Source organism: Astatotilapia calliptera, chromosome 18 (assembly GCF_900246225.1).
Source record: "Astatotilapia calliptera chromosome 18, fAstCal1.2, whole genome shotgun sequence".
Taxonomy (NCBI): domain Eukaryota; kingdom Metazoa; phylum Chordata; class Actinopteri; order Cichliformes; family Cichlidae; genus Astatotilapia; species Astatotilapia calliptera.
In genome coordinates, this window is record NC_039319.1 from 22,769,523 (window position 1) to 22,787,858 (window position 18,336).

General features: G+C 41.0%; 3 protein-coding genes across 15 annotated transcripts in view; 2 read left to right on the forward strand and 1 right to left on the reverse strand.

The window, feature by feature from the left end:
- LOC113009911 (SPRY domain-containing SOCS box protein 4-like) overlaps positions 1-18,336 on the reverse strand; it is an 87,616-nt gene that overhangs the window by 46,250 nt on the left and 23,030 nt on the right. The window contains exon 1 of one of the 11 annotated variants that reach the window (XM_026148570.1): positions 3,867-3,883. The exons of 9 other annotated variants lie outside the window; for them this stretch is intronic. The gene's annotated coding sequence lies outside the window, so the exon portion shown is untranslated. Of the gene's footprint in view, positions 1-56; positions 515-3,866; positions 3,884-18,336 lie in introns of those variants that run through there. One more of the 11 variants, XM_026148569.1, reaches the window with a different exon arrangement.
- On the forward strand, positions 5,640-7,257 carry LOC113009909 (cyclin-dependent kinase 11A-like). Of its 2 annotated transcripts, none has more exons than XM_026148553.1 (3): positions 5,640-5,833; positions 6,131-6,607; positions 6,720-7,257. In XM_026148553.1, the coding sequence occupies exons 1-3, from the start codon at positions 5,804-5,806 to the stop codon at positions 7,224-7,226; spliced, it is 1,014 nt and encodes a 337-aa protein (XP_026004338.1). In that variant the 5' UTR covers positions 5,640-5,803; the 3' UTR covers positions 7,227-7,257. The 2 variants fall into 2 exon arrangements, with proteins under 2 accessions (XP_026004338.1, XP_026004339.1); XM_026148554.1 differs by having other exon boundaries at positions 6,248-6,607.
- LOC113009910 (cilia- and flagella-associated protein 251-like) lies at positions 8,409-10,109 on the forward strand. 2 transcript variants are annotated; one of them, XM_026148556.1, is made up of 3 exons: positions 8,409-8,685; positions 9,100-9,459; positions 9,572-10,109. In XM_026148556.1, the coding sequence occupies exons 1-3, from the start codon at positions 8,656-8,658 to the stop codon at positions 10,076-10,078; spliced, it is 897 nt and encodes a 298-aa protein (XP_026004341.1). In that variant the 5' UTR covers positions 8,409-8,655; the 3' UTR covers positions 10,079-10,109. The 2 variants fall into 2 exon arrangements, with proteins under 2 accessions (XP_026004341.1, XP_026004340.1); XM_026148555.1 differs by having other exon boundaries at positions 8,412-8,685; positions 8,983-9,459.

An 18,336-nucleotide genomic window follows, 5' to 3' on the forward strand; every position in this document is an offset into this window, starting at 1 on the left:
TTATCTGTCCTGAGGCTATCACTTCTTTTCTTACCCCCCACCTTCCCCCAACTCACTTGTGCTCGAACTCCGACAAGCGTTTCCAAGGCAGCACCGTCACGATTTCCTCCGCCGCAACTCGCAGCTCCGCGCGGACTTTTAGCACCACTCCAGTTTCAGTTCCACTTCAGCCTTTCCGAGAGGAGAGCTGGGGGTGGGGTGGGGGAGCGGGAGAGAGGCCTGAAAGCCGATCCGTTGATCTAATCAAGCAAAGTTACCAACAGCAACCAGACCAGCAGGCAGCTGAGAGAAACACCCGGTACACCCCCACGACTCCCCACTTCTCACAAAGAGCTCACACAGAGCCAACCAACCACACCAACCCCCGCCCCGACTGCTGGAGCCACACACAGACACATATGTTCACGTACACGTCCACCCCGACACGTGCACAAGCGGATCGTGTGCACATTTCAGGCGATAAGGTGAGAAAGGCAGGTCGTGTCCTACGTGCACTGGTACGTGGAAAGCTACAGTTAAACACACGAGGACGACATTCTTGCAAAAGATATTAAGCAAAAGATCTTAAAAAAAGGTTAAAAGAATAAATAATTGTTTTCACAGTATTTGATTACTGTAGCTGAGTACCAAGTGTTCCTTTTTGTCCACTTTCCATGTGTGCAATTAGCACATTAGATTCAGTGCTGTCTGGGTGATGACCCCCGCTCTCTTTTGTTCTGCTCTATTACACTCTGTGCCGGCTGCTCTTTCCTGTTGTCACCTCCTTTATCTGCCCACAACTGCAAATTACAGCATAACTACTGCATAACTCTGAGGTGATGCGATGACTATGTTCATTTATCAGCCTTTTCCTGCAGCTACATCAGTCAATTAAGAAATCAGGAAAGTAAATAAAGTACTACAGACAAAACAAGCACATTCCGGAAAGCTCTCGCACAAGCTCCTCACACTCTGTCCTCGGATCTTTCTCTCATCACCGTGTGGCATTTAGAAAACACGGCACACACGTGTTTGCTGACTCACACGCGCAGACACATTAACACATATATACCGGTAGTTGTGTGGATGTGCAATCCTGCAGGACCGGGGCCCTGCCAGCTCACTTCCTGTATGAGCTTACTTTACCCAGGACTGGTGTGACCACCGGGGAACTAAAACCCGCACGACAACACATCTCCCACTGTATCATTACATCACATGTCAGCTCAGGCATTCAAGCGCAATTTGCAATAACAGAGAGTTGTGTGAGAGTAAATCTTGGTTTGTATGACTTTTGCTTTCAAACATCTACAACTAACGGTGAGGTCGCGTTTAATGAGGAGCTCATGTACAACACCACCACCCCGCAACAAAAACACAAACGAGACTTCAAGGGACAGTTCAGAGTTTTGGGGACTATATTTATTGCTTTGCTGAATTTAACCATTTAAAGCATTCACTGCATCCCTGGATTTTACTAGACATTACCTGATATCTAACAACAAAGACTTGTATGATGTTAGAATGCACCAATTTGTTCCAAGGTGAGAATAATGCAGGTAGCAGTTCAATACCAGTGAACGAAATATGTTCTACCCAGACACCTCCTCTCGCCCAGGGCAGGGCGTGGAAATACTCCAGTAGTGAGAACACGTCTGAAGTGGATTGCCCTCTTTCGTGTGTACATGTTAGAAATAGCAGTTTCAGAGAATGTGGGACAATGTCCAGATCTTATTATCCCTGAAGTGTCTATATTTCATGTGTGAAAATGGTTTTGGTGCTACTGCTGGATGGCTTATGAGAAGGATGGCTGTGGCTCAGGTGGAAGAGACGGTCGACTGGATTGGTCCCTGGCTACCCAAGTTGTCCCTGATGCAGTGTTCAGCGTGTGTGTGTGTGTGTGTGTGTGTGTGTGTGTGTGTGTGTGTGTGTGTGTGTGTGTGTGTGTGTGTGTGTGTGTGTGTGTGTGTGTGTGTGTGTGTGTGTGTGTGTGTGTGTGTTAGATAAAGAAAGATCAGATTAGATTACATGAATAGCTTTTGGATAGCTGCTATGTTTTTTGTTTTTTTTTATCTAAAACATTCTGTTATGGGATTGAATCAGGAATTCTAAAGTCTCTACAAGATGTTCCATCATTGTTAAGAGTCAAGGAAATGTCTGGCAATTATGCCCACTAAACCAGCAAGTTGCTGTTTTACACAGTTATAGATTAAAAGAGATATATAATGGTAAACCACAGTCACACAGGCCTGGATAACGGGCAGAGGTTGTCAGGTGGTCATGACAACCTCTGGTCACAATGGAACATGTGTAATCCTTAACTAGTTGGAGAGTGGTTCCTGGCGGTGAAAATTACTGCTTTTATTATATTGGAAACAAATTCCTAAGAGGAAAAAATATTATAACTTTTATTTTGAAGGTGAACGTTCTCTTTTTCCTGTTTGTGCTGTCACTGTGTAACTTGCCTATGCTTAAAGTCTTTAAAATGTTAACATGAACATGGCTCAGAGTGCTGAGAACTACCCCCCACCCCACACACACACACTTACGTCAGAGCCAGTTAACTGGCTTCATTCAGGCTGGAGGTGGAAAAGAGGAAATGTACAGATGTGTATAAACACACTAGGGGCTATGGATCACCTGAATGGGTCACAAACATTACCTTTGCCCTACACAGTGTTCATACATCTGCATGTACTCAAACCAGCGTCTTTACTGACTTGCCACTATTCTAAATACCATCCACCGAAGGTCAGTGGTTTTGAATGTAAGCACTCACTGTAGGCTTCAGGTCACTGTAGGCTAACAAGGAAGGAGTGAGAAAGGAAAGTCAGAAATCTGGGAAAGAATCTGAGATTTCATTTCCACAGAAAGCTTTTTTGTTTTTTGATCAAAGTGTATCTGAGTTTGGAATTTCCCCGTGTTTATTTTTAGACAAACTCACATGAAATAAAGTGGAACTCCTGGTTGTTTAATTTCTGCAATCCTTTGTATTCTGTCATCATAGTCTAGGATCAGCTGTAAACACAGTGCGTCAAATCACAAGGTGAAGGTATATTTTCTTGTTTATTTAATTTATGTACTTCTAATTTGCATTTAAAATACAAACCCCCAAACTCAGCCCCCTAATTCTTGTGGCTAAGAGGCTTTTCCGGGTTTTAGTTTTGGGAGGCTTTGCTTCAAACCAGTGATCACACAAATTGATTGCATTTGTCCAGCATGACAGCAATAACACACTGTATGCAAAATCCAAGGAGGAGCGATAAAGTAACATTAGGTGTTAAACACAAAATCTTTCTTTTATTATACTATATAGAGATTTCATTGTTTAAGTAATTGTGTCTAAACCAAGGAAACGAATTGCCCTGAGTTTGATCACTTTAATGTTTATCCTGCTACAAAGAGAAATGTGCAGGGTAGGAAGATTTCTGTTAACTGCTTTCTATATTTTCTGCATCTCAGGGCTCATATATCCATCAACGCCACTGAGAAAATTGTCAGTACGCTTCACTAAAACAAATTCTTGCATGTTTTTCCATTAATACACCACAAGACTGACTTCTGTCATCCTAAATAAGAAACCAAAGAAACTGTTTGACATTACAGCTTCAAGCTGAGGACTGCGGTACATCCCCCATCCCCTAACGGACCCTTTCGTAAATTGCCCCTGATTTTCTGCCTCAAGGCACATCCACTCTAAAGGGACCCCATGGGGTCTGAGGACACATGTGTGTGTGTGGGTGGGTGTGCGTATGCGCTAATCTGCAGGACAATAAGGGCACTGTCCTTACCCCACACAATTAGGGCTAGGGGCTTCACAGCTGAGCATCTTATTGACAATAGGAACTGGAAGTGTGTGTGCCCGTGCATTTGTGTGTGTGTCCTACCAACACGCGTGTCAAACACAAAGCCATCCAACTGTCCACATCGCCCAGGGGGGAGGGATCAACAGAGAGGGGGAGACGGATGGATGGAAGGGGAGAACAAAAGTGGGAGAAATGAGAGAAAAAGGGTTTGAAATGTGCCGCTTCAGGGTGAAGGGTGAGGACAGTCAAAGGGACAGGGTAATATATATATACATGTATATTTGATATAACCAGTAGAATTACTATGTACTGATGGAAAAGCGACAGGAGTAAGGTAATAAAAGTGTGCTGATGGAGGACAGATGAGAGTCAGCTGTTTTATATGGATCCAAATCACAAAGAGGATGTAGTCCCACATATAATCCTTCATAAAACCACAATATGTTATTTTTATTTGGGGTTTTGTGGGAATTAAACAAAACACAGATCATCTGAATTAGTGAGATTTAGAGGTAGGTGGATGCTGTCTGTCTTCTGTCACCAGTCTCTCTATTAATCTCAATTTGCTGGGTGCGGCCTATAGCTTTATATTTTACAGACAGACGACAGATTGACATCAGTTTTCCCATATAACTCCTAAAGTAATACACTGAGGTTGTTTTGATTTCTCCTGGAGGTTCTTGGTACCAGTTCACACAACCTGCCATCAATATTGAGTAGTTTCCACCATTCTTTAACTAACCTCGCATCCTTGAACCTAAGGTGCAATTACCCGCAAAATGTCCTCATGTCTGAGGGATGTCCACGTCTTTAAATCTTGAAAGAATACGTCCTTGAAGGTGGACATTTATAGTCCCTAGTGTAAGAAGAGTTCACCAACACTTAGCTGTCATACTGCGTGAAATAAAAGGCTTACAGGGGAAAAAAAGGGTGCACATTTCCTTTTCCCTCTTGCACACATCAGTGCTGACCATCTGAGTACAGCAGGTAGGCGTTAATTCCGACTGGCTGCACAATCAATGATGGTAAATGGAGGCAGCAGGAGGGACAGACAGTGATCTGCTGCTTTCATTTCCCTCCCATATCTCTTTCTCTTCCTCCCTCCATTAAAACACAACCGTACCATGTCCTGTTTCACTATAGGAAAGCTCACTTAATGAGGCACAATCTCAGTTTGCAGTGCACTCATGCAGTTTTCTCCCTTTCAGGCTCCTCACTTTACACCGTAAGTGCCAGGTAGCTTTACTGTCCAGCCTGTACCATACACATTTCTGTCTTTCTGAGGCCAAACCTGACTGTTTTGTTCTTTTGTAACTTAATTAAAGCTGGATTTCTCTCTCTTTTTTTTTTTTTTTTTTTTACCTAATGGTATTTCATCCTTCACAGTGCAAAAGGTACAGTGCAATATTTACCTACTGTTATTATTATTATTGCTACTTACTTTAAAGGCGGCTAACATGGAGCAGAAATTTCTTTATTCATATAAATTCTGGTAGCAAACCGAGAAACCCAGAATCTGAAAACCAGATTTGCTTGTAAAACATTTCTCTTAAAACATGGATTGGAGATCTTTGCACAGCATATTTTACGGCTCAAAACAGTTCAGGTGAGGCTGGAGGTGAAAGTAATGAAAGGTATAGGACAGAAAGCCTCACGGGTCCCCTGAGGATTAAGTGAAAAGGTTGCTACACCCAAAGGACCCTTTCTGATTGAAACTAGTTTTGATTTTTAATCACAGTAAATAGCTAAATAGCTTCAAGTTCAGCCAGTAACAACAAGAACACAGAAACCAAAACAACATGGGCTCCATGGTAACACCTGGGTAGTGCTGTCACTATCGCCTGATGATTTTTGAACAGGATTCTCCAAACACAGTGTTTACCTGGATATTTCATTTCTAAACACCAACCTGAACCTACAAGCATCTCTCGCTATTTGCTGTGACTCGACGAACGCTTTGGAAAAATATCGACAGCTAAACAAGTGTAACAGCGACTCTTCAGTGTTTCTGAGCCCAAATGGACCCAACATTTGTCTCAGAAAATCTGGTAAGCTTTTCTCGTGTGAGCAAGCAAAAGCATTTTTTGAATTTTTGGCTCAAAATGTGTCTAAAGCTTTCATAATCTTCAGGAAGCAGAGTACACTTTGGAGTTTAACTTTCATTTGTAATACTTAAACATCTGTAAGCACTTTTAACAAAACTCTGTGAACATTTGTGGTTTTATAACATCTGTAGGACTCAGTTTTTGCTTTTTCTTGTGTCACCTTAAACTTTTCTAATGCCACACATCACACTGTGATTGATTTTTCTAACTATGGACTACGTGCATGTTTTTATCATTCAGGCATCTTGGCCAGTGCAGACTAGCGCTGCTGATATGAAACAGCAGCAGGAAGCTAACAAGATTGCTGAAAGTGAAACGGTGCAAGAATTAAAAGATGCACTCCATTTTGCCACTCAGGAGTTGAAGACTGCAAAGGAGGAAAATGCATCTTTGAAGGAGAAGATTGCCGTTCTTGAAGATGCTCACAAAATGCAAGTGAGTAGCCTCCAAGAAGAGCTCAAACTCAAGGATGAGGCGCTTCAAAGATGTGTGAAGAAAAGAAGAGCTCGAACCAAAGCCTGGGTAGAACTCCTCCATGAATCGACCATAAAAGACATGGAGATAAACACCAGGGAACAACACTGGAGCAGCAAGTGGCAATCAACCGAGAAGAGCCTGAAAGAGGAGAAGAAGAAAGTGGAGGAGCTCCAAATTAAGAACAAGCTTCTGATGGAGAACTTACAAGAAAATCTGGACAAATGGAAGAACGTCCTTCAGGTAAGCTGTGTCCGCTATCATTTCACTTTACCATAATGTCATGTTTGGTCCTAACAACTTCTGTCAGACTGAGTCACAGTTCAGTGAAATACATTTTACTCTGTCTACATAGGAGCTTGCACCCGACGCTGACCACCAGGAAGAAACCCTGGAAACAAATTCCCAAGAGGAAAAACTGGAAAACCACGAGGGAGAAGAGGAGGGAACGGACAAACCAAGAAAGGACAAGAAAAAGCAGGAAGAAGAGGAGGAAAAGCAGGAGACAAAAGAGGACATCGAAGAAAACCTTGAGGGAAAAAGTGACGAGAAGATGGAAGATAAAAGAGCAACTGAAGATCTAAACCCAAACCTCTGCCTGGTTACCATCCCTCTCACTCCCTCCGACTCTTGCCCTTTACCCCCTGTCCTTATGCCCCAACTCAACCAGTCTACCTCCTCCCTACCTTACCCACCCTCTCGTGCTTTTTCCTACTCTTCACCCAGCTCTTATTCTTTACGCAACACCCTCAGTCTCCACACCTTCCCCCAATCCTCCTCCCAACCTTACTCGGTCTCTCGTGCTCCCTCCTACTATTTACCCTTGTTTTCCAAACCTGTGCAGCTTTTTTGTTCATTTTAAAATAAACGTGTGAAATTTCATTAAACTTACAGTCTTTGTTTGGATCATTGTTTTTTACCTATAACACAATATTACACTTTTGTCCAGAAGAGATTTATTAAAAAAGTATAAGTCTCATTTAAGTGATCAAGAGTCTCCTGTCAAAAAGGTTTAACAGTTTATAAAGGTTAAGTTGACAGTGACAGACTTTATTTTAAAGAGCCCCAAGATAAGAAACATGTTGCAGTTAATGACCACACTTAAACTGGATACTGGCAACAAACTAGTGTGTAACTGCTGAGATCCAGCAAGAAAAAAAAAATGTATTTTCTTTATTAATGTGGCTTTCGGGTGCTAAATATCTAAACCTGACATATGGCACTATCAAGGCCTTTGAATTGGTGAAAACTAGCAATGAAAAGGCCTCCTACTAGAATGTATAAAAAATGAAGGCATATTAAGCTTCAACTTTTATTCCATATTTGATCTTCTTTCCTTTTAATGATCTACATGTGAGAACAAGACAAAATTATCAAAAAGGATTTATTTAATAATAACAACAAAAGACTGTATATAAAAGATAGACATAAGCCACATGAACAGTTGCCTTCTGTGTTTTAGGAGCTAGTATTGGACTGTATTTGACCAAGATGGTGAAAGGCTAAGACAGCTGAAGCTGTCTGGCTTGGCTAATAAGTGTATCAAACACATTTTGGGTCCAACACACAAACATGGATGCAACGCAAAAAAAAAAAAGGACTTGAGCCTAACAGACTTCTTGGATGCTCTGTTTCTACAATTGGCTGCACAGTAAGCCGCATTATGTTAATTAACTGCATTAAAATGCACCAAGAGGCACCATCACCACAGTCAGGAGTCGACGGCTAACATGGAGCAGAAATTTCTTTATTCATATTAATTCTGGTAGCAAACCGAGAAACCCAGAATCTGAAAACCAGATTTGCTTGTAAAACACTTCTCTTAAAACATGGATTGGAGATCTTTGCACAGCACATTTTACGGCTCAAAACAGTTCAGGTGAGGCTGGAGGTGAAAGTAATGAAAGGTATAGGACAGAAAGCCTCACGGGTCCCCTGAGGATTAAGTGAAAAGGTTGCTACACCCAAAGGACCCTTTCTGATTGAAACTAGTTTTGATTTTTAATCACAGTAAATAGCTAAATAGCTTCAAGTTCAGTCAGTAACAACAAGAACACAGAAACCAAAACAACATGGGCTCCATGGTAACACCTGGGTAGTGCTGTCACTATCGCCTGATGATTTTTGAACAGGATTCTCCAAACACAATGTTTACCTGGATATTTCATTTCTAAACACCAACCTGAACCTACAAGCATCTCTCGCTATTTGCTGTGACTCGACGAACGCTTTGGAAAAATATCGACAGCTAAACAAGTGTAACAGCGACTCTTCAGTGTTTCTGAGCCCAAATGGACCCAACATTTGTCTCAGAAAATCTGGTAAGCTTTTCTCGTGTGAGCAAGCAAAAGCATTTTTTGAATTTTTGGCTCAAAATGTGTCTAAAGCTTTCATAATCTTCAGGAAGCAGAGTACACTTTGGAGTTTAACTTTCATTTGTAATACTTAAACATCTGTAAGCACTTTTAACAAAACTCTGTGAACATTTGTGGTTTTATAACATCTGTAGGACTCAGTTTTTGCTTTTTCTTGTGTCACCTTAAACTTTTCTAATGCCACACATCACACTGTGATTGATTTTTCTAACTATGGACTACGTGCATGTTTTTATCATTCAGGCATCTTGGCCAGTGCAGACTAGCGCTGCTGATATGAAACAGCAGCAGGAAGCTAACAAGATTGCTGAAAGTGAAACGGTGCAAGAATTAAAAGATGCACTCCATTTTGCCACTCAGGAGTTGAAGACTGCAAAGGAGGAAAATGCATCTTTGAAGGAGAAGATTGCCGTTCTTGAAGATGCTCACAAAATGCAAGTGAGTAGCCTCCAAGAAGAGCTCAAACTCAAGGATGAGGCGCTTCAAAGATGTGTGAAGAAAAGAAGAGCTCGAACCAAAGCCTGGGTAGAACTCCTCCATGAATCGACCATAAAAGACATGGAGATAAACACCAGGGAACAACACTGGAGCAGCAAGTGGCAATCAACCGAGAAGAGCCTGAAAGAGGAGAAGAAGAAAGTGGAGGAGCTCCAAATTAAGAACAAGCTTCTGATGGAGAACTTACAAGAAAATCTGGACAAATGGAAGAACGTCCTTCAGGTAAGCTGTGTCCGCTATCATTTCACTTTACCATAATGTCATGTTTGGTCCTAACAACTTCTGTCAGACTGAGTCACAGTTCAGTGAAATACATTTTACTCTGTCTACATAGGAGCTTGCACCCGACGCTGACCACCAGGAAGAAACCCTGGAAACAAATTCCCAAGAGGAAAAACTGGAAAACCACGAGGGAGAAGAGGAGGGAACGGACAAACCAAGAAAGGACAAGAAAAAGCAGGAAGAAGAGGAGGAAAAGCAGGAGACAAAAGAGGACATCGAAGAAAACCTTGAGGGAAAAAGTGACGAGAAGATGGAAGATAAAAGAGCAACTGAAGATCTAAACCCAAACCTCGGCCTGGTTACCATCCCTCTCACTCCCTCCGACTCTTGCCCTTTACCCCCTGTCCTTATGCCCCAACTCAACCAGTCTACCTCCTCCCTACCTTACCCACCCTCTCGTGCTTTTTCCTACTCTTCACCCAGCTCTTATTCTTTACGCAACACCCTCAGTCTCCACACCTTCCCCCAATCCTCCTCCCAACCTTACTCGGTCTCTCGTGCTCCCTCCTACTATTTACCCTTGTTTTCCAAACCTGTGCAGCTTTTTTGTTCATTTTAAAATAAACGTGTGAAATTTCATTAAACTTACAGTCTTTGTTTGGATCATTGTTTTTTACCTATAACACAATATTACACTTTTGTCCAGAAGAGATTTATTAAAAAAGTATAAGTCTCATTTAAGTGATCAAGAGTCTCCTGTCAAAAAGGTTTAACAGTTTATAAAGGTTAAGTTGACAGTGACAGACTTTATTTTAAAGAGCCCCAAGATAAGAAACATGTTGCAGTTAATGACCACACTTAAACTGGATACTGGCAACAAACTAGTGTGTAACTGCTGAGATCCAGCAAGAAAAAAAAAAGTATTTTCTTTATTAATGTGGCTTTCGGGTGCTAAATATCTAAACCTGACATATGGCACTATCAAGGCCTTTGAATTGGTGAAAACTAGCAATGAAAAGGCCTCCTACTAGAATGTATAAAAAATGAAGGCATATTAAGCTTCAACTTTTATTCCATATTTGATCTTCTTTCCTTTTAATGATCTACATGTGAGAACAAGACAAAATTATCAAAAAGGATTTATTTAATAATAACAACAAAAGACTGTATATAAAAGATAGACATAAGCCACGTGAACAGTTGCCTTCTGTGTTTTAGGAGCTAGTATTGGACTGTATTTGACCAAGATGGTGAAAGGCTAAGACAGCTGAAGCTGTCTGGCTTGGCTAATAAGTGTATCAAACACATTTTGGGTCCAACACACAAACATGGATGCAACGCAAAAAAAAAAAAGACCTGAGCATAACAGACTTCTTGGATGCTCTGTTTCTACAATTGGCTGCACAGTAAGCCGCATTATGTTAATTAACTGCATTAAAATGCACCAAGAGGCACCATCACCACAGTCAGGAGTCGACGGCTAACGTCTATAACTATCGTGTCTCCACCCACTTTTCATTTAAAGCAGCCACATCCTTATTAAGGTGTAAATTTAAGGGATGATACATTTTAAAAGGGTAAGTTATAAAATCCCCTTCCCCACATTTGCTGAAGAGCCGGCCATTTTCACCTGGAGCTGCCTTAACCGTTTTTTTGGAGAACTACAGATTTTAGCTTCATCCCCCGAGGTTGATACTGGGATAATAGGTGGCTTAAGACCATCACAGGCAATCACATGTGTGAACACTTGTTTCCATTACACGAGCGTTTGCAAACATATGCAGCACAACTGAACGGATCTTTTCCGTTGATACCGTCTCTCCCTCTCTCCACCCACTGGCCTTTTTCTCATTGTCGTTTTGCTCTCCAAACCCTTCATCACGACCCTTTTTACCCTCTAGCTCTGCCCAGCCATTCATCACTCTAGCACTTCCTCTTGCCACTCCTCCTTTTATACTCGCTTTTATTCCTCCCCTCCTTCCCTTCCTTTAACAGCTGCTGGCCTGCGTCTGTCACCGCTGACCCCTCATTGCCACGTGCCGTCTCTATATCCCACAGAGACCCTAAATCATTAACTTATGCATATACATGCACAGATCCGTGTCTGATTGGTGGCTGTCTCCTGTCCACAGAGAGCTAGAAAAATCATACTCCTATGTGACCGCAGGCCCTCAGTACACTTCAGTATTGCCAGTCAATTAAATGTCTTATGAAAACCAAGTCCTTTGCAGCAAGAAGTCATTAAGTGTCACCTAAGACGGCTTTGGACATTCAGCGTGTGCTCAGGCTACAACGTCAACAACATCAAAGCTATATTACTGGACGCAGCACCTTGTTTAAAACAACAGAGTTGTGTCCACAACATCAAACTGCTTATCACACTGCTGTGTCTCAAAGATAAGCATGTTTTTTTAAGACTACTACAGTTCTAGACTGCTTGTCATCTCCAGAGTGTTGCAGCCATATGAACATGTCATATGTGGAATAGATTTATCTTTCTTATCACATTAAGGTTTGACAGCGCTGGAGATGCTACAACGGGATGTTTGCAATCCCACGCTTGTCTTCGTGTCTGCACCTCAGATATTCAGGTGCATGCTTGGAACCCGTGTGTGCCACCAGCGTGTGAGGTCAGTGGGAAATCCATAAAAAACCTACACTAGTCATTTTATTCTCCATTGAATTAACTGCTGTTTCGAATTCTGAGTCATGACAAGAAAACCGGATACACATGCAGACAGACAATCAGATAAAAAAGGTGACACAGAAGTAATCAGTGGAGACACTGATACCACACACACACACGGCTAATCCAATGGCACACAGGCTTTAGTGCATCTCCTTCACTACGTTACTGAACTTTAACATCACGTCAAACTGTGGAAATACTTAAGTCTCTAACTTTCAAAGCAGTTTTTCACTAAGTTATGGAAAAACATTCCTGTAAAATAAAACGTGGCAAAAGTATTCAAATGGAGGCTGATGACTTCACAGGTTCCCACATGCTGACTTTTAGTAAAACGAAATCCAGGTCACAGTGCACATACTCTGTGTTTAGCGTACATTAAGGCTGCCACGATTAGTCGACTATCAAAATCGTCGACGACTGATTTAATAGTCGACGCGTCGTTTGAAGCTTTGTAAGATCACAAAAGACGCAGGAATAATAATAGTAGGATTTAAGAGTGTAATAACGGACTGAAACAGAAGATGGCAGCACTGCATGTACAAGGATGCCAGCTGCCGTTAAACCCCGAAGAAGAAGTAGCTCTGTCCCAGAATTCATAGCGCAGCGCAGTTTCCAACAATGGCGGCAGCTAGTTAGTTTAATATTACTCTTATTATTCTTTCTGGGTCACAAAATAAACATTTAACATATTTTCAGGCGAGAATGTAACAGTATAAACCTCAAATATCTGCTCAGCTTATCAAGACACCACATATTTTCAAAAGCGCTCTGACGTTTTCGGAGACGTCTGTTACCCACTAGCTCGATAGCTAGAGCCCGTGAGAACACCGGACTCCCGGCAAATCGTTTTCAAACCCACCGCCGTCTTTCGCTACTCAGGTTAAGATATATAAGTCACTTAGATAACTTAAAAAAATAATTGTTTGGCTTTTTTTAGTATTTTATTTGTTCCTGAGTAAATCGGTTTGGCTGAGACTAAAGTTATAGTTTTTACACAGCTGAATAAACGTCAAGCAGACAGCTGATTATCAGAAGTGTGAGATGCTCGAGAATATACTCCGGTGTCCTGTTATATTTTAGATAGCAAGGTGCTTATTAAACTTCACCGAAACAATCTGCAAATTTCATTAAAATTTAATAAACTATCATCTTGTCTTTATTTTTAGTTAGCACATACCTTAAACACTTCAAGCTGTAAGCTAATGATAGTTATATAAGAGCAGATGCATGCTGGTGCAATAAGCTGTACGTTTTACGTCCGATGGATGCATGATCTGATTAGTCGACTAATCGCAAAAATAATCGGTGACTAGTCGACTATCAAAATAATCGTTTGTGGCAGCCCTAACGTCGACTAACATCGACTCTGTATTCAACGTGGAACTGACGAGGCCGGGACCAGGGTGAAATGTCTGTCAAACGCACAAATGTTAAGGTTGACAGTCATCAATAAACCAAAAGTTATCAGGACAGCTCTGAGCAAGTATAAATAATATATTTATATACACAGACTACAGCATGTTGAGTTTTCCTAAGTGCCTTTTCTTTCATCTTTGTGTTCTGCATTCAAAGCCTGTGTAGGTCATATAATCTGTCAGAGCACCATTAACGCTTCCATCAAACCCAGAGTTCCATATTTTCCATTTACCACATGTCACACTCAGCAAAGGGACCCATTTACAAAATGCGATATTAGCCCTGTCACAACAGGTGACACGCACTCTGTTCTTGTCATACTCTGCGACAACCGGAGTGTTAGCATCCACAGACAGGTCTTTTTTTTTTCCTCCTCCCAAGTTTGGTGTGCGTGTTGTTTTCACCTTTGTTGCTCAATGTTTCTACATATTTACATGCAACTGTAGGATTCAAGGTCACAGGAGCAACTAAAGACTGCCAACTATTGCACATCACCGCAATATATGCTCACCGGCCACTTTGTTAGTCACACCTGTTCGTTAATACAAATATAATGGTAGCAATTCAACACATTTAGACGTGCAGGTCAAGATGACTTGTTGAGCTTAAAAATTAAGAAAGGTCATCTGAGTGACTTTGAACACGTCATGGTTGTTGATGCCTGACGAGTTGGTCTGAGTGTTTCAGAAACTGCTGATCTACTGGGATTTTCCCACACACCATATCTAGGGTTTACAGAGAATGGTGTGGAGGAAAAAAAAAATCCCATGAGCAGCACTTCTCTGAATGAAAACGCGTTGTTAATATCAGAGGTCAGAGGAAAATGGCCAGACTGCTTTGAGCTGATAACAAGGAAACAAAACTCAAATAAACTAAAGTATGCAGAAGAGCATCTCTGAACAACCTGGTCCAAGGCAGTACTAGCAAGATGTACAATATGTTTTTAATTCATATAATAAATTACAAATTTATAAAATACTGCAGGGATCAAAAAGATTTTAAAAAACTGTTCATATTTTAAAAGGATTCATTATAGCCTGTTGAGTTTTCCTATACACAAAATTATGTGTAGTTTGCTTTCATGTTTGTCAGTCATCTTCTCCTTCCATGTCTTCCCGTGTTTCATGGTGCATTATTAACGCAAACGGGTACTCTATGCTATCTGTGCTGATGTGCATGGGTGCAAGCTAATCAAAACTCAATACTGCTATTAGTGTATGTTTTCGAGACTTCTACATCATCACGATGTAGAAGGTTTCAATAAAAGGTTCAATAGGCACTCCATTTTCAAAAAAAAAGTTAATTTTCTGGCAATTATTTCACAGCTCAGGCTTTAAAGGGTTGAATTCAGTATTGTCATGACTCAGTTTTCAGTATAGATGGGAAACATTAAATCTGAATGAACACAGGTTGTTCAATAACTCTCTGCTAAGGTACTTTAATAAATGTGTCTGTGAACTCGTGCGCGGTACAGACTCGAGATGCAGCAGCCACACACTCGGATACTATATCGACACGTGGGCGACGTCAGAACGATTAAAGAAGAGTTTTAGTGTTGAGTGCTATCGAGCAGCATTCTGGTGAACACAGCAGCACAGACAGCAGTTTATCAGCCCACAGCAATTTAGCATCTTACGGCAGCTCCATTTCCTCTAGACAGAGTGGGAGGGAGCACGAGGCTGCTACGGTAATCCACTTTACTCTGGGATTAGCATCTCTCTGCAGGTGTCACTCTCTGTCCATCTCAGTTTTTGACCTCTCTAATAATCTTCATCACTCTACAGCTCATTCAGTTTTCTCTGCTCCTATTTTTACCATTGCATTGAAACCAAGGTAGTGATATTACGCTCAAATTATACTTGATTCTACCAGGAAAAACCCAAACCACAAATGTTTGGGAACTTTTAATTCTCAGTGTTTCCCAAAGGCTTACTAAATTAATAAAGATTTATGCAGTCCATCAATTTTTTCAACTATTCCACTGAGTTTTTAAAAAATGGTTTGTATAAGGCACCATAATTATAAGAACTATGTAACCATTATTCTATTGAGACAAATGACAATCTCATGAGCAAATCAAAGTATTAGACAAGTCTTTTAAAACGTGGTTATCACACATGTTCATAACTCGCTCGCTGGTTATACAAATTCTGATTTATCTAGCTGCTCATCAGTGCAATAGGGCTGTCTGGGTAAACTGTTTTAATTCCTTTTCCATTTCCAATTAACGTGCAAAATGGAAACTGTTGCAAAACCAATCAGCACTATGTGCTCTGTTGGAAGGATGTCAAATATTTCCATTCTGTGTTAAGGACAGTAGTAGTTGTGCTCTTCTACGTGCAACTCAAGTGCTAAAAAATTAACTCATTAATCAGTCAACATGAAGTCAATATTTTTAGTGATAGCAAAACATTTTGTCTGATTTTCTTTATCGTTCTTTATCGTTGGGTTTTGGAAAAAGTTGTATTGATACATAACCTTTCTACTACTATTTCCTTATAGCAATGAATACATGTTTTGAAACAATGTGTGTCCTGCGTTTTGCACACTCAGTCTAGTTTCTATACAAGATCTATACAAGACCCCCAATGTTTGTGTTTCAAGGTTGTGGCTGCTAAAGGAAGATGAGCGCTGACAAGTTCTCGACAGTCTGTATCAGTATTGGTAATTGTGGTGTATATTCTTTTTAAACATTACTCATGCCGTTCTCTTTGTCTCTTCCTAGGCTGCTATATCATAATATGACACAAACTGCGAATGAATGAATAGCACAGGAAAGCTTTCACAGGCTGGTTAAAACGTTACCAATTGCTGCCAATGGCCTGAGCACCATACTTTGAGAACACTGGGAGAAAATTTAATAAATTAAATAAAATTTAAAAATGAAAAACGATCAGGTGACAGTGTGCATCGACTCTCTCCTCTCACTCCATGGGCAGGAACGAGAAAGAAAGAGAGAAAACGCTGAGCGGCAGTGGAGGATTAGTGTGTCAGCAAACATTCAAACACTACAAGCTCCAAGTGACTGTTTAGTTTTGTGCTGGCAAGTCAAATGAAGGCGGGGCTCACTGCAACGAGATGAGACCAAAAAATAAAGAATTCTAAATGAAGGCACCTCAAACATTCACACTGCTGATCTGGTGAGGTGAAAGGTCAAACTGATGAATATATCCTTCTGAAAACAAAACACCTTGGCTCCTTTTACATCAAACCCACTTAACCCCCCCACCACCACCATATGCCAGAAGATGTAATGTTGCCATGACAACTACAGAAGTACTGAGGAGGCACGCGCACAGATACAAGCACGCCGGCGACAGATTTCAGTAGGCTGTAGGCCTACACAGAGGATGTCTCCACTGTAAGAATAAGAGAGGATAATATAGAGAGCCAAATATAGGAACAGAATAACGAACTCCCTATCAACTGCTCCATCGTTTCCATATCTCCTCTGCCTTCCTCAATGCTCCAGCTCCCTGTCATTTATCCATCCTCTCCTTCAGCCTCGACAGGGCCAAATATTTCCCTAGGGCCACTCTTCTGTATACAAGAGATGCATTACACCAGAATTTTTCTTTTATGTCACGACTGTAATAGGGGGAAAAAAAAAACAGTCTCTTTAAAAAGGTAGTGAAAACATATTGGAAGATTTCCCCATCTCAAGCATGGGATACCCAAACATTTCAAATAGCTACTAATCCTTTAACCACACAAAGGACCGACTGGATTATGGAAGGTGTGCACAAACATCCTCAAACCTCTCAACCCCCACAAGACTGCACGCAAGGATTATGTTTCATGTCTTAATAAAATGAACTATTTTCTTAATCATAAAGCAACAATTTTGTCTAGAAACCAGGATAGGTTTTCAAGGTTGCATTCCTTCGCCAACCAACAGAACAAAACCCCCAAATATTCCGTTTGCTTGCTCAAAAAACAAAGAAGCAAATCTTGAGACACGGGCACAAACTTGCAGTTAATTTCCTTTTGCCTAAAATGGGTTCAAAGTAAATGCTTGATTAATTAATTGCTCTGATGCGTCACAGATGCAGACAAATCAGCCAGAAAACCAAAAATGAACTGGCACTTACTGCATCCCGCCGCCACAAATTGCCGGCATCTGTCGGCCGAATACAACCACCTGTTGTATCGTGGAAAAGATGATGAGGAACAGCTGACAAACAGCTGGTTCACAACTGTCTGTATCGCTGAATGGCCGTCTGTCTCAATATCTCTGTACCTGCTTCATGCCTTGCATCTGCCCTCCATTTGTCCATTCTTACTGCACATTTATTGGCTTCACAGAGTCCTCAGTCTTTTTACTTTGCTTTTCTTAACCTTTTTTGCTCTCTGTACCCTCTGAACACACAAACTTTGTTTTACCCAGAATAATGTCAGCAGTAAAACACAAAGTGCTGACAGGATGACATACTGTTTCTGTCCTGAGTGTTCTCCAAGAGCTGCAGTACACTCGTTATGAAATGGAGTCTAGTGTGTGCTTGAATGCTTTTATAAAAAAAGAAATAAATATAAAAAGATGAGTGAAAATACCACGCTGATGTTTTTCCCTTGAGCAACAAGGTGAACAAAGAGGAAAAAAATAGAAACAACAGTGACTCTACAAACTTTAAAATAAAGACAACACAAGGCTCCGGATGAACCTGACAGCTAACAACACATGAAGGAAGAACCTATCAGGTACCGTTTTTATAGCAAGGACACTGGACAAGGAAACTGTACGTTCTTTTCCCTTAAACAAATCAGAAGATAGC